This window comes from Strix uralensis, chromosome 5, assembly GCF_047716275.1.
Source record: "Strix uralensis isolate ZFMK-TIS-50842 chromosome 5, bStrUra1, whole genome shotgun sequence".
NCBI classification, from domain to species: domain Eukaryota; kingdom Metazoa; phylum Chordata; class Aves; order Strigiformes; family Strigidae; genus Strix; species Strix uralensis.
This window is the reverse complement of record NC_133976.1, coordinates 16256546-16272180: the sequence shown is the minus strand read 5'-3', so window position 1 is coordinate 16272180 and position 15635 is coordinate 16256546. Positions and strand designations below refer to the sequence as shown.

At 39.0% G+C, this 15635-nt stretch overlaps 1 protein-coding gene across 1 annotated transcript; it reads right to left on the bottom strand.

Moving 5' to 3' along the window:
• Positions 1-770: 770 nt before the first annotated feature.
• On the bottom strand, positions 771-15195 carry DLD (dihydrolipoamide dehydrogenase). Its single transcript, XM_074870003.1, has 14 exons — positions 15059-15195; positions 13981-14056; positions 13114-13193; positions 11104-11172; positions 8674-8743; positions 8200-8300; positions 7712-7855; positions 7451-7552; positions 6085-6275; positions 4512-4682; positions 3928-4117; positions 3393-3530; positions 1884-1973; positions 771-1777 (listed from the first exon to the last, which is right to left on the bottom strand). The coding sequence occupies exons 1-14, from the start codon at positions 15095-15097 to the stop codon at positions 1712-1714; spliced, it is 1527 nt and encodes a 508-aa protein (XP_074726104.1). The 5' UTR covers positions 15098-15195; the 3' UTR covers positions 771-1711.
• Positions 15196-15635: the final 440 nt, after the last annotated feature.

The following is a 15635-nucleotide window of genomic DNA, read 5'->3' as shown; positions in this document are numbered from 1 at the left end:
GGAGGTGGAGGGAGTAGATACAAAGCTGTTTCTGAAAGAGCAGGACTTCTAGGAAGAACTTCCAAAGCACAAGATTAACACTTAATAGCATTTACCTGCAGCAGGTAGAAGTGATTAGGGAACGCCAAGATCTACAGGAAGAATCAAGTTTTTCTTCCCTCACTATTGTCTCAACCTTTGCTCTGCTTTCAGCAACTTTTTACTGACACCTGAAAGTAGATCCACATTAATTCACTTAACCCTGCATATCCATGAATTGGATTATCTCATATCCTGGTGATAAGATTAATGAGCTGTCATGGTTTAACCCCGTCTACATTTAAAACAGGAGTTAAAAAACAAACCAAAACGAAGAACACTATCAGTGGTGTTTGCTGATTAACTGATGTCTTAATAAAATAGTAACACTGGCATACATTTCCATCACTCAGTATGGATAATGGATCAATACTTGAATAACCAGCTCTAAAGAAAGGTAGAAGGATATAACAATCTTGTCTATACACAAAATCAAGTAGCTTTTGCACTATTCTCTGAATGTTGGCATAATAAAAAAAGGGCATGCACAATACCAGCAGATGTTTTCTTCAAGGCAGAACCACCTAACAAAAACAAACAAAAGAAGGGGCATCCTGCAAAACAAAACTTAAAATGAGCTACTGAAATTGGGCACATTCCATATATATGTTAGGGATCTTCCAAAGATGCCATTAGACACTAAAAGGAGTCACGGGGCCTATCAGCAAACAAAACCCAAGGAGACCCTCCAGCCATGTTAAATATTTATTAAGCTCTCTGACTACAGAAGAGACAGAGAGAGCACAAAATAGAAAACAGAAGAAGAGAAGAAAATATGTCTTAATTGTGTGGAGAGCTGACACTGCAGCCCTTATGTGTGGAAGGTGCAAAATAACCCTCACATCATAGCACTTAACAGCAAGCGCTGCTTCACTACCCAGTTTTAGCATTTCAAGTTTAAGAGATTTGGACAATGGAAGCTTTAAAAACAAGAAAGATTAAGTAGCAGTAAGATTAATTTTTCTTCAATCTTTCATTTCTCCATCAGCACTCGATTATTCCCGATGAGTTTTCAATATGAAAACATGACGTGGAGAATCATACACACACAGAGTAATTTTCTCTTTAAAAAGTCAATACAATTTTAATTGATCTATATGAGCCCCTCTTCTCCTAACATCCTAACACTACTAGGTCAAAACAAGTTTTGGTACTTGGATGTAAGAAGTAGGTTAAACAATAAAGTTAATCCTTTCAGAAAGAAACACATTTTTGTGCGGAAGTGACAGTGGCATTTTAAGTGCCAGCGACATTGTAAGTGCCAGCGTTCAACTGGTGTAGTCTATCACTACTTCAAACAAGAAAACACCAGGTATGCTGGACACCTACCCAGAGTTTTGACCAGCACACCTGATAATCCCATGCAGCAGCAAAATGTTTGGTTTTGAAAAAAAGAAGAGTTCTGTCAGGCTGTTTTTCTGCAACATTCATCATGTAAATAAACATGTAATTTTAAGTATTTAATTTACAGAGACTGGATAATTCCACTTGTTCCAAACTCTACTTGTTTAAATATCTGATGTTTAAAACGAAGAGATTTGCTTAATTCAGTCCTGAAATCCTCACTCAGCCTTCCATAAGGGCCCACAGTCCACTTTCAGAGATGTATTATACAGAGATCTGCCCTTTCATTTTAGAAGTTGATAGCTTTGCCAAAAGATGCAGCTAGGTTTGCTTCCCTGAAGGCTTCTGACACTGTCTGTAGAGAGCAAACACAAAAAGGTACAAGTCATTAATAGTTACATGTAATTATAGCATGTCTGTGTAACCCTGGTGTTCCAATAGTCTGTTTAGAAAAAACTTACTGGATGGGCATGGCAAACCCTGGCTACGTCTTCACATGATGCTCCATATTCCATAGCAAGGGCAGCTTCATTAACCATTTCGCCAGCACCCTGTAATTTAATGGTATTTGTAATTAGCACAAATCTTTATGCAGTTGTCCAGGTTCTCCTGAATCAGTAACACCTTGTAAATAAGCACCTTCCGCAAAAAAAGAAGTGTTGTATTATAACTAGCACTTCAGCTGTGTTCTAATCTAAGTCATAAGTGCTTAATCTACTTGGTGACTGTGCTTAAGCCTAGTATAAATCTAAACATAATTCTTCATGAGAGTATTTTTTCTCTCATTACTGAGAGTTGTATGAAATCTGGGCATTCTTCCACTGGTCAGATAATACCCACACTCTCAAAGCTACATTATCACTGCTGAAACCTCCCCAAAACTTCAATGCCCTCCTGGCAAATTAGATAGATAACTAGATAAACAAAGCATGTTACTACATCTGCACCCTCATTTTTATTTGTTGTATTTATGTGTATTTACTCAGAAAACATTTCTTTGAGGAATCAAAAACAGTGAAATTTCCTGTTACATTTTTAGTGTTCAGATCCACAGTCTTAAGATCTTCCCCCAGCCCTTTCTCAATGATCACACTGATAAACCCAAGCTGTGCTTCCTTTAAGACATGTTGATTTTTAAATAACTGGCATTGTGAGAGAAAATAACTAGTGTAACATCTTATCCCTATCAGAAATTATGAGAATTGGATTCAGAAACAAAAAGCCTATCTACTAGTGTTGACAATGCATCCATTCATAGGAATAAAACTTCCTTTCCAGGAAAACAGAGAGTGGTGTTAGTGTTTCCCTTAAAGAAACTATACAAAGATACATGGAAGTGTTTCTGTGTACATCTTTATTAAAAAAACCTATTTAAAGCTAAGAAACAAAACAGAGAGAGATTAGGGTCTAACTTTGGAACGTGCAGGACAGTGGAAAATTATACTTTTCCCAAATGGAATTTTCTGATTTCTCATCCTTACACAGGATTTTTAATCAAAGTTCCATGAAGTTACTGACCCCAGATTTGGTGACTGCAGCGTAAGGTTACCAGCTTTGCTGAAGTCCGAAGTTCAGAGAGGGGGGAAAAAAAGAAAAACACCAATGAAAAACCCACAGTCTGTTCAGCTCCCTCAACTTCCAGAATTTAAGTCAACAATTTCTGCTCTTCTCTCAAGTGTTTGCCAGTATTCATGAAAAAAAAAAACCAAACCACCGAACAACACCGGTCAGAGAAACCAATTAACCCTAGCCATTCTAGGAAAAAAAATAATGCTGGGTCTAACACCAAAGTAACAGAAAAGTGGGAAGGAGGGCAGGGCTGCAGAAGAAAACAAATTAAAATTACTATGGTAGCCTCAAGTCTTCCTTCTTTTTACAAGCACCACTTCTCCTAACTCGACAACTATTGTGCAACACTAAACAAAAGACCCTTACAAGGCCAAGACAACAGCACAATTTACAATACTTACTGCGCCTAAAATGTGAGCACCCAACATCCTGTCCGTTGATTTTTGACTAAGTATCTTCACCATGCCATCTGTGTCAGCATTAGTCTTTGCTCTACTGTTCGCAGCAAATGGGAATTTCCCAATTTTGTATTCTATACCCTACAAAACAGATATGTGTTAATGAATTAGTGACCAACAAGAACAATGTAATCATACAGACAATTTGGTAAGTACAAGAACAGAAGCAATACAACAATAGAAGACACATAAGACACACAAAGCGATGCATAACAACAACCACAAAAAGGGGTGTAAGGGGGTATTAAAAAAAAAATTAGCAAATGAACAGTATTAACTTCACAGAATAAAAACACTGAAGAGAACTGTGATCCTTGGGAGAGTGGCGTGCAGGAGGGAATTAATTCAATCGTACACCCCAAGCAATAAATTCAGATGCAGAAATTCTCCTGGAAAAAGTAGCTAGCTAAACTACTAGACCATGAAACCATGCCCAAGGTGGAAAAACAGTTTTGTCCAAGAAGAAAACAAACAGTACCTCTTCTTTCAGCTGTTCTTCAGATTTGCCAACCCAGGCCACTTCAGGGTGAGTGTATATCACAGAGGGTACGCAGTTATAGTCAATGTGAACTGCTCCCCCAGCCATCCCTTCTACACAAAGAATGCCTTCATCCTCAGCTTTGTGGGCCAGCATAGGTCCAGCAACTACATCACCAATAGCATAGATGCTATCAGACCAATGAAACAGAATAAGACACTGTTTAAAAACATCCTAGCACACCTAGGCTACCCTATATAAGTCAGTTTGAAACATACTACTGAAAACTCTAATCAAAACAGATTAAAATACTAAATTTCAAAAGAAATACAAAGTATAAAAGGGCAGCTTCCACAGAATGACCACACTTCAAGTACTAGAGATACACACAGTGACTTAAATTACAAAACTTCAAAGGTTGACTAAAAATCTTTAGTTCCTCAAATAAACAGAAATCTTGAGTTTTCCTTTCAGAAAAGAAAGCTATATTCTGCAATTAAAAAGAAAACAAGGGCTTTAGTAGGTTAAACTTTTAAAAATAAAGAGCTCTGCTTAAAAAGTAAAAAATACATAGTCTTACTTACTTTGGAATTTTGGTTTGGAATCTGTTATTGACTGGGATTCTCCCCTTCTTATCAAGTTCAATTCCAATATCCTCAAGACCTAGATTTTTTGTGAAAGGACGTCTACCGATGCAAACTAGGAGCACATCACAAGTTATCACTTCTGCCTTGCCACCAGCAGCAGCTTCAACACTATAGAAAAATAAGTAGCAGAAATGCTAAGCTGTAAACTTTGAGTATTGTATTTCTCTGACTAGTAACTAGTATGATCCAGATGGTGATGTACTGGCTGGATCTGGCATACAAGACACCTGCATTCAGCCTGCCCCACACGTCTTCCTTGCGAGGGTTGAGGAGTAAAAGAGGGAGGAAGGGACAGTAACTCTTACTACATTTGTTAACAACTCTTAGATACAGATATTCAGCGTATATATCCACTAGCAAGTAGCATGACCTGATAGGATCAAATCTGTACAGCAAAATAATTGGTGCTGAGTACTCGACATCCAAACTATATATATTTTGGGGTGGGATATAGCCATGTATTCTGAGTGAGCTTTCTTCTGGCCCAAGAACTAAACACCTGTTAGCAGCTGCCCTGCATCAGGTACATTCCTCAAGGGCATCTTTGTGCTTAACTGCACCCAGAACAAGTTCAGTTCATGTGCTCTGAGAGCACAAGAACCAAAGCATGGTAAGTGAGGGTAAGTAGAAAGTGTTTCAAAAGCATACTCCTGAACCAAAATGAAACTCTACATGTAGAAACAGACTACGTGAGAGATCCAACCAGCATCAGCGTAGTACGTAAAGCAGCCCCAATCCAGGACATTTACAATGGTGGAGGACAGACTATCCCAAGCTATGGCAATAAAGCAAATACAAGTCATCATGTTAAGATTCCAGTGAAAAAACATTTAAGCTTACTTTTGTTAAGTAACATTAAGCATTTTCTTAAAACTCAAACATTAACAAGGAAAAGAACAGGAGTATACGTAGGGACTCTTACAAAGCAAATTTGTTTTATATGTTTCTATATTAGCTGTTCATCTGTAAGTCTTCAAAGGGCTTGAGTGTGGCCATTAAAAGACACTCTGGGGTAGTTTCATTTATTTCTACTCAGAAGTAATAAAATCTCTTGCCATGCTTATTTTGAGACAAGAGGAGGTAGGGACAAAATTACCCTTCCAGTAAGTGGCCAAGAATTAATGGCTTGAAAATGACTGTATGAATGATGATGATGATATTTATGTTAATTATACCAGAAGCAAAGATCTTCCATGAAAAGAATGATTTAGAGTTCTGTTTTCATTACTGATCTCACTATAACCCCACTGGTTTTATACTAGCACACCTTCAACTCAAGTCAATGGAACCTCTCCTGTATAGGCAATCTAGGACTCAGGAAACCCAAAATTATGAGTTCTCTAAGTTACAATACAGGATAAAAAGTAAATTTCACTAAAGAATTAAGTTTCATCCTAAGTCCATTTTTTCCTGTTTAAAAAATAATATCAGCCTGTATTTTTAAATAGGTTTGATGGATTGGGAGGAAGAATATATATGGCATTCCCTTAGTTTTATGTTAAACACTTACGCTACATCAATTTTCCCATCTGCTTGCTTGGTAGCCCCAGTAACTTTGGTGTTCAGTTTAAACTTAAGTCCCTGTTTCTGAAGAATACGTTGGAAGTTTTTAGAGATCTCCATGTCAATTCCCATTCCACCAACATGACCCATGAATTCAACAGCTGTCACATCTGCACCGAGGCGCTGCCAAACTGAACCCTGCAGTCACAACAATATAGGTAAAAAGAGTTTTTGAAAAGCAAACTTCAGATTTTTTTTAGTATTTCCCTGACTGTAAACTTTACAAAAGCGGGACAACACATAACAGCAAACTGATCAGTTTTTACAAATGTTACAGTGTAGAATAAAACAAGTCCAACTTTCCCCAGCCTTTCCAAGAAAAATGGATTTATCACTGCTTGTTGGCATACCCAAAACTTCAATGACTGAATTCATAGAATTAAGCTTTTAAAGAAATAGCTAACAAAATAACTATAAATTACGTACATTTTAGGTTATAGATACAGAAAAATTCAAAATCAGGGAATCTGACTTTACCTCAGAAAACCCAAAGGAAATTGCTTGTGGTGTTCTAACACCACTACAAATTAAATCAAAACAATACCACATTAAAGGAATTTTATGCAATAAAATGGAACCACTGCTGCTTCTGTACGTATTTATAACCATAACCACTATCATCAGCTTCATGCACAAAACCCATATACACCCTATTTACCTGCAGTTACCCACACCCATCCAACACAGTATTCACTGTGCTTACTCTTTCCCTGCTTTACGTGCAAATTTTCAAGCAGTTGCAGGACCAGCAAATATATATTTTTTTTGAACCATGTAGGTATGAGGCAAAAGGACGCAGACCAGGATGAACTAGAAAGTTTCCATTCCTTTGGTGGTTAAGACAGAATGGGTACAACCCTATCACATAAAAATTTACTGGGATTATCTGCTACACACAAGAATTTATCCTGGCTTAAAACAAGCTTGCCTTGCAAAAGGAAGTTCTCTCATCTATACATAGAGCAGGTACAAACCTCAGCGAAAGTTAACATCCCCCCTCCCCCCCCGAAAAACCTATATGTGAGGCCCTGTATGTTCCCCTCATTTCTCTGCTTAGCTAACCAGCTGCAGGAATACTGATCCTACAAACACTTATCCCAGCTTTTCTGGTAGGAAAGGGAGCTAGGAGGCTATGAAGTCTGGAACAGTTTCATTACAACTTGCTCAATCAAACATCTGTTAAATCACAGCAACACAATATAACATATACAAAATATAACACAAATATAACACAAAAAATCAAATATAACACAAAAAAATAACACCCTGTTCCTTTATAAATTAAAGGCCAAATGGTTTAAATATCCTCTCACCAGTTCCACACCAATGACTCCTGCACCAATGACAACCATCTTTTCAGGAACTTTTTTCAGTGACAGTGCACCAGTGGAGGACACAATATTATCTTCATCAATCTAATGACAAAGAAATTCACAAAGGGATATTTACAATCTCTTTTATACATTATATATAAAACACACAGAAGGTGAAGTGCAATCAGATGCAAAAAAATATTACACATTATCTGGATATAACACACTGAAAAAAGTACCATTAAGATTTCAAATACATACAGTGATTCCAGGGAAGGGAGCAACTTCTGAGCCTGTGGCTATAAGCACATTCTTTGTATTGATAACTTGTGTGCTGCCATCTTCTTTGGTTGCAGTGACTTGGTTTTTGCCAGTTATTTTTCCAAACCCAGATACATGTACAACCTTTAGTAATCAGAACACAGTAAATTCATATTCAAATTACATATAGAAGTTATGCTACATTTAATCTGAATCTCACTAATGCTTTAGAGAAGCTGCTAACACATACCTTTGCATCTCCATCTGGTACAAATCAAAAAGTAACTGTATACTATTCTTTTAAGTAGATTAAGAATGAAGGTACTGTTCATTAAAAAATTCCCTAGAAGAGAATCATTCAAATTCTACCTTTGCCGAGTCAGTCACCTGAATTAATTTATGTGGCAAGGATATGAAAATGTAAAAAGCAAGAAATTCAGATCAGAAAAAAAATCATGGACATATCTCAGTATATAATCCAAACTAACCTTATTTTGTTTAAATAAGTGAGCAATTCCACCTGTTAAGGCCTTCACTGCACCACTCTTCTGTTCCATCATCTTCTCTAGATTCAAACGGATTCCTGTAACTAAGGTTAAAAAAACCCTTCTGTCAAACGTTGCGGTGCTTTTATTTAATGGAGCTAACCTAAACACAATTAACAGCTCTGACAGAGTAAGATGTGTTGAATGCCCCTACTAAACACTAAAGGTTACATTCAACATCTGCTATGTTAAAAAACAGTATTACACTGTTCAAATATAACTTACCTATCCACAATTCAGGGTTCAAGGAACAGACATGTCCCTAACACTCCAACTGACAGATAAAGGGTATTATTTGTAAGTCTAAAAAGTTTTCTGACCAGAAAACAACAGTAATTAGGTTTGAATTATTACATTTTCTTGCTGATGTAAGCCATTTATGTTAACAGGCACTGACTACCTGCTCTTCATACTCACTTTCAATTCCTCTATTAGCAAAATCTTTTCCATGGGCCAAGTGATACAGATGTGAGTTGTTCAGCAAGGCCTAAAATACACACGCAGAAACATGAATTGGGACATACATTCGTGGTTGAATTCATTATTTATTATCAGAAAAAAAAAATCTGATGTTATTTGCAAAACTTTCTCACTATTAAGAAAGTCTGACGTACATATTTGAAAAGGTGTATTTCAAACACAGAAATTGTACACAGTAGCTCTTACTGAATTGTTTAATAAAGTTACGTGTTTAACATAAAAATAGAAAATAGTTAAATCCACACATATGTTCTCGCTCAGTTCACCAGAGAAGCTGGAAATGACTCCATAGGCATTGAAAAAAAACCCACAGGAACAGACTTGAAGTAGAGGAAAGAAGGACAATTCTGACTGACACACAGGAGATTTTCCTTAATACCCCAGACAAGAGGTTACTTGTCAACAAAAAGATTACAGAAAAACTGGATGAGGAATATCTATACTGAAATCTCTGTTAAAATTTTAGCCTGTGTAGACATATGGGAGTTAAATTTTGTAGCTCAGTTGTTGTGCTAAAGTTATTACAACTGCATAGCTAGTTGAGCTGAAGCTAGATGTCTTAGAGGTAGCTCAGGTCACTGGACATTCATAATTCAAAGATAAAACTAGAATAGTTTTTATACAGATGTCTGTAAATCAGCAGCTTGAAATGCAGAACCTCTGTAACTGTGTTTTGATCAGAAATAGCAATACAGTTAGGGATGGATCTTGGTAAGAAAAATTATGTCTTTCACTATAGCCATCCCAAACATGAAATTATCAGTATCTTTGTAAGAAGGACAACAGTGCAAGTCTGCATAGACTGAAGTCTAAAGCAGGCACCATAAAAGATTCAAAACACGTTTTGAGATACCTGCCTTACATACACATGCTTCAGTAAAACTAATACTGTCAGAATAAGATAATTCATTTGCCCATTACACATAACTGTCACAACCCTGAATCTGCAACATCCAACATTAAAGACACAGCCACCACTTAAGACTTCAGTAATTAGAAGGAAAAAAATTCCATGCCCAATGTATTATTTTGGGTGGCTTTTTGGAAAGGAGTATTTGAATAATTTGTTATTGCCTCAGTGTATACAGTCTACATACCCGCTTCTTAAGTTTATTGCCATCCAAAAGAACTCTGGATAGTGTGCAAATTTAGCCCATGGGTTTAGATTTTCATAAGAACTTCAAAGATAAAAAAAAAAGGGGGGGACCTGAGAAGTTAGTTAAATAGATCCTAGCAGAGTTCCAAACTTGCAAAGTAGCAGTGTTGATCGACACCTCATTTCTGAGTTTCGCCTCAGTATATTAAGGTATTCTGAACTTCATTAGAACTATTATTAAAACGTTTAGGAAAATTAATATATCATTTAAAACACTTTGTATTGATACTGTATTTTCTCCTACCACGCTAATAGCACCTCTCTGAGCAAACACATTAGAAATAGTAATACAGTTAGGAGGAATCTTGACAAGAATATTGTCCCTTACCATAGCCGTTACAAACCGGTCATTATCAGTGTCTTCCTTCACCTGCTGGGTGCTAACGAGGCAGACTCCTTTCATCTAGCAATAAGGCTGTTCTTACAATGCCTTAGTTCTGAAATTACTTAACACTGGATTGACAACATCAAATATTAGGTTCTTCTGAACTTCTTATTTCGCCTTTCTTTCAGAGTGCATGCCTTGGACTCTTCCCACAAGCACTACCAGCCCCATCCTCCAGGCTATCTTTGGGGGTTGGTGAGAATACTGAATTAGCTTACATTTCGAGAGCTAATCAACTATGCTCCTTCTACAGTCAATGAAGAGAGACAGCTCTCTTCAGAGCATGGTGCATCCAACCACAACCAGAGTTCATGATTTTTCAGGGGTGCCTCTCTCCCTCTAATTTAGATTTACTTTCTCTACCTCTAGAGACACAGTTCAGTATCCCTTTAGCGTAAACTACAGGTTTATTTTGAACAAACAAATATAAGGCAATCAAGAACTTCACATGGTATGAGAGCTACAACCATCTGAAATAGTTAGACTACAAGAGATACAACCACCTGAAGCAGTCGTTACTGGTTACACTCAACAGCTCAGAGTAAAATACATCTGTTTGTAACCTCTGGTTTTCATCCTCTTCCTCCATCTCATTTAGGAGAGCCCACAAATCATAGTTTGCAAACAAAACATTTCTATTGAGCAAATAATTCTGTAACCCTCTGTGTTACTTACATTTACTTGGATTCTCAGCTCATTTGGATTACAATTTCAATTTTTAAAGAAAGTACATCAATCTTGAGAAACTCCTTCCTAACCTTTTTCCAACTGATACATAAAATATCTGTTGTTTTTAATTAAGTTATGACAAACTATGCACACTTACCTTGGACGGAATACATCCGACATTCAAACAGGTTCCACCTAATGTTTCATTTTTTTCTACACAGACAGTCTGAGGAAAAAGAGGGGAGAAAAGAAATTTTAAGCTATACTATGCTACCATTTCCTTACAGGGTATCTCACAATTTAGAACTGATGACAAAGGCCAGGCATTCACTCCTAGATTTATTTTGTGGCTCAGATTTCCCCTCACTCATTTTTTTTCCTAACTTAAAAACCAAAATGGCTCTTTGCAACAAAATTCTCTACCAGAAGAGAGTCACGTTCCCCACTGCACCATTTATACTTTCATACAAGTTTAAGTGCTGTTGTTCTACCTCAAAAGTCCACAAAGTTGCCTCAATTAAATACAACACTCAGTTCTGCGCAAGATGGTCCTCTTACAACTAAAAATAAAAAACCTGCAAAAAGCAAAAAATGCAAATCATGCAAAAGATTGCTAAAAGCAAGTAATCACAAGCACACAACAGATAAATGAACCAGCAGAGGTTAAAACTGCATGAAATCTTTTCTTTAAACAAATCAGAACAAAACCCCTAAACAACATTTCCCTCTCTAAACACACGATCCTGCAAGACCTGTTGCTATAAAGTTGTGCCCATATCTATAAAGAAAGAAAAAATAAAAATCAAGTAAAGCAAAACCAAGCAAAAATAAGGTCAATACCAACAGAGATGGAAAATATTTCACCTCCTTCTCATCAACTTGTCAACACCAAAGTGTGCAATGGAAAAAAACAACCTACAAAACTTCAACTAAAAACAGATCACTTGGGGGGAAAGAGAGTATTGTAAACCTTTCTTGTTTACAACAAGCAAAAGAATTGGCATCTCCTTATCTACAAGGTGTACTTATGTTCAAAATAGCAGTTCCTTGGTTCCTCTTAAGAGCTCCAATCTGCTGAGAAGTGACTACGCAAGTGAAAGACTTTCATCATTTCCTTAAATTGCTGCTTTTGTGCTAAAGTAGAGGTGATGGTAACAGAACTCACCATATCAAACCACAGAAACACACTGAAAAATGCTGATCCCCTACCTACCCTTCCTCCTGTTTTAAGCATATGAATGCACGAAAAATGATCCAAGGTCTTTAAAAGCTGCACTGTGGATCAAACGGCACCAGGCTGGTAGCGCAGAGAACACCGTTGGCTATAATGTGGGATGCTGTGGTAGTGACACATGCTCAAGACTGCTAGGACCACCTTCTCAGATTTCAAAATAATTACAAGAATAATGCACAGTGCCAAGAGAATAAGTTGGTCTCATATTAAGGAGCGAAGGTAAAAAAACATCCTGCTGAAGTCACACTCCATATTTTCCTAAGTTTGTAAAATCTGAAATGCATTATGCACATATAACTCTCACAATACTCAATTAAATCACACATAATTAGTACACATCAGATAAAAGTTGCCTCTTTCAAAAGGTATTCAAAGACAACAGACAGAACAGAGGTGAACATAAATAAATGTAAATTAGATACTATAGTATTTCTACAGACATATTTTTGCCTCTAAAATTCTCACATGGCAATGGAATTCCTCTACTCATATTCAAAAGCACATCAGTTTTATATTTTTTTTCCTCTTTTGAGTTCCCTCTGTCTGTTCTTCACGACAGTTTTTCAGTGGCCTTTTTGTCACTGTCTTTGATTTCCTTTCCCTTTTCTTTGTTGGGAGAAAAACTCCTTCCTAGCATTCTTTTCCCACCTTCTCTTCCACAAAAGTAAAGCCCACCTCAGTTATCTCTTCCAATCAAAAGCAAGCTGTCCTGAGCAGCTCTGTCAGTAGCAGGGCTATAGACAGTAATGGCTTCACAGCTCCATTTCAACTTCTGTATAATCCGGGTAAGAAAGGCAAAGAAAGATTACTGACGTCAACAGTATCTGGTGGCCCAAGACGCAACAGAAGAATTTCAGTTTTTCAGTATCACACAAACACCTTTGACGTTCATCTGGATGAATACTCTGCTATCTGAGCGAGGTCTCATCTTACCTTAAAACCAAGCTGAGCTGCTTTGATAGCAGCAACATACCCTCCAGGACCAGAGCCAATAACTGTGACATCGGCATCAACTGAAACAGAGAACATTTGAGATATTTTTGTTTCACCAATTAAAATTTTACTGCAGGAATATCAGTTTATTATTTCTGAAATAATTTATGTCTGAAATATATTTTTTAAAAAAGTAAAATAGCTATTAAAAATGATGTAACTTAATAAACTAGGTTTATATAAGTAATTACACCTCACATCTGAAAGTAACTTTCTGGGCAAAGGGAAAGGTTGCGTGGAGGTGTTCACTCTGGAATAAAAACAGCCAGTCTTAAATTTTACAGGCAAAATAATGTAAAATGAAATGAAGAAACTGAATTCTGCCTGACCCATTCCTCTTGCTATAAACCCCTTTTAAGAACTTAACCCAAGATATCTGCATAGTTTATTATAACATTTTTCCAACATAGTTTCTAATGATGTCTCATGCAAAAGGTAAATGCTTACCAAACGCCATAAAATCAGCAGTTTATAAAGCTGAAACAGATATCTGTGCAACTTCTACTGATTAGGAATGCAGCAGAAGCTATGAACTTTGTACCTAATCCATATCTCATAACCACAATCTCCTTTGGAATATTAATTACTATCACTGTTCTTATGTTATATAAAGTTCAACTTCTATTGATCGCTTTAGCTTGATAACAAGGCAAATAAGCCACTACTTTTCATATAAATCTCCATACTGCCATGGATTCCACTGCCACCTGGGAGACTGATTTCTGAGTTAGAAGCACTGCTTTGTTTTTTTCAGGTTTTTTGGGGGGACAGATTTTTTGTCCAAAGAAATTCTTCACAATTAACTACCTTGATCAGCGTAAGTCCTTTGTGACACTGCACAAATTCCCTGGAGACCATGATGAATTCTCTCAAAATGGCTTCTCTAGAAAGGGAAAAAAAAAATTAAGTCTTAGAAGTTGAAGTCTACCCTTGAAGAAAAATAAGCATTCAGCCACACACAGGCAAACACAGTTACAGTCACCAGTTAACCAAAACAGGAACAACATGACTGAAGCAGAGGTGGAGGGCACTGAGTGGAGGAAGAGGTAGAAGTCGCTCTGCCATTTACCTGCTGTACAACCTCAGCCGATCATTGCGCCTGTTTTCATGCCAGCCTTGCCTAAGGCTGCCTCTAACTACACAAACTTTCAACCCTTCATACGGGGCTCTCAAACCACTTAATGATATAAATTAGACACCCACAGGAGTTTATGAAGAGTCTTCTTGTTCCATAACCATCCCCTTGGGCCATTCCTGTGGCCAGGCAACATCTCAGAGGTGGTTCTAGAGGGCAAGATTTTTTAAATTGCAATGAGATTGCTAGAAGCATCTCGCGGGCCGATCCTCCTGTCACTGGACTAGAGGATGCTCCCGAAAGTATTCTAAAGCCCCCAGTGCCGCCCAGAAGGCGGGAAGCGACCCTCTGACAGCGGGCGGTTTCCCACCGCCACAGAGGTCATCGCCCTCACTCCCTCGGGGCCGGGGCAGCCCTCCTCCGCTCCCGGGAGGACCCGCACCAACGAACGACAGGGCAGCAGGGACGAGGCCCCGAGCCTACTCCTCCCGGGGCAGCGTAACGCCCGCCTGGGGCCAGGCGGCACCGCGGCACCTCAGCCGAGCCGAGGCCGCGCTGGGCGAGGAGCGACTGCCCTTCCCTGCGACGGAGTCGAAAGCAGAGACGGGAGGGAAGCGCAGCCAAGCCGCCGCGCCCGCCCCAGGGCGCCTGCTCCGGCTCCGCCCGCCCTCACGCCCGCTCCCGGCGAAGGGTGGGGGAGGCGTGAGGAAAGCCCAGGCCCGAGCTCCCAAGCGCGGCGCGGCTCGGCACGGCATGGCGCAGCTCCCCCCGCCCGCCCCGCGGCAGTACCGTCCCCTGCCGGCGCCGTACCCGAGCGAGCGCGCAGGAGACGCGTCCCCAGCGTTGCATGGCCGCCGCTCCCAGCCCGCGCCCTCGGCCGCCGCTCCAAGGACTCCGCGGACTCGCGCAAGCGCAACGGGCCGCGGCGGCGGGAGGGGCGGGCGGCGCCGCGCGGCGGGGCCCCCTGGCGGCGGCTGCCCCAACAGCGCTGAGCGCGGCGCGCGGGGGCGGGGCCGGGTTGGGGGCGGGGCCATGCAGATGAGGCTCTTAAAGCGGCAGGGCGCTCCCGGGGCGCGCGGCACGGCGGCACTGAGATAATATTCACGTCAAGCAAAGGAGCTCGCAGACCCACATCTAGTGAATCAAAATAAAATTTGGGAACAGACGTAGAACTTAAAAATATTTAATTTTTCAGAATGAAATATCTTTCTTCTGAATGACAGTGAAGTGTACATAAATTCAATGTTTAAATATGCAAAAATATAAAGTCTAAGATATTTATTTTTAGAAAGAATTTCAAGTGGCTTGGAATAATTGCTTTCAATTTAGTTAATCAGGAAAAAAATCTAACTAGAATATTGAGACATTTTAATAACTGACACAGTTT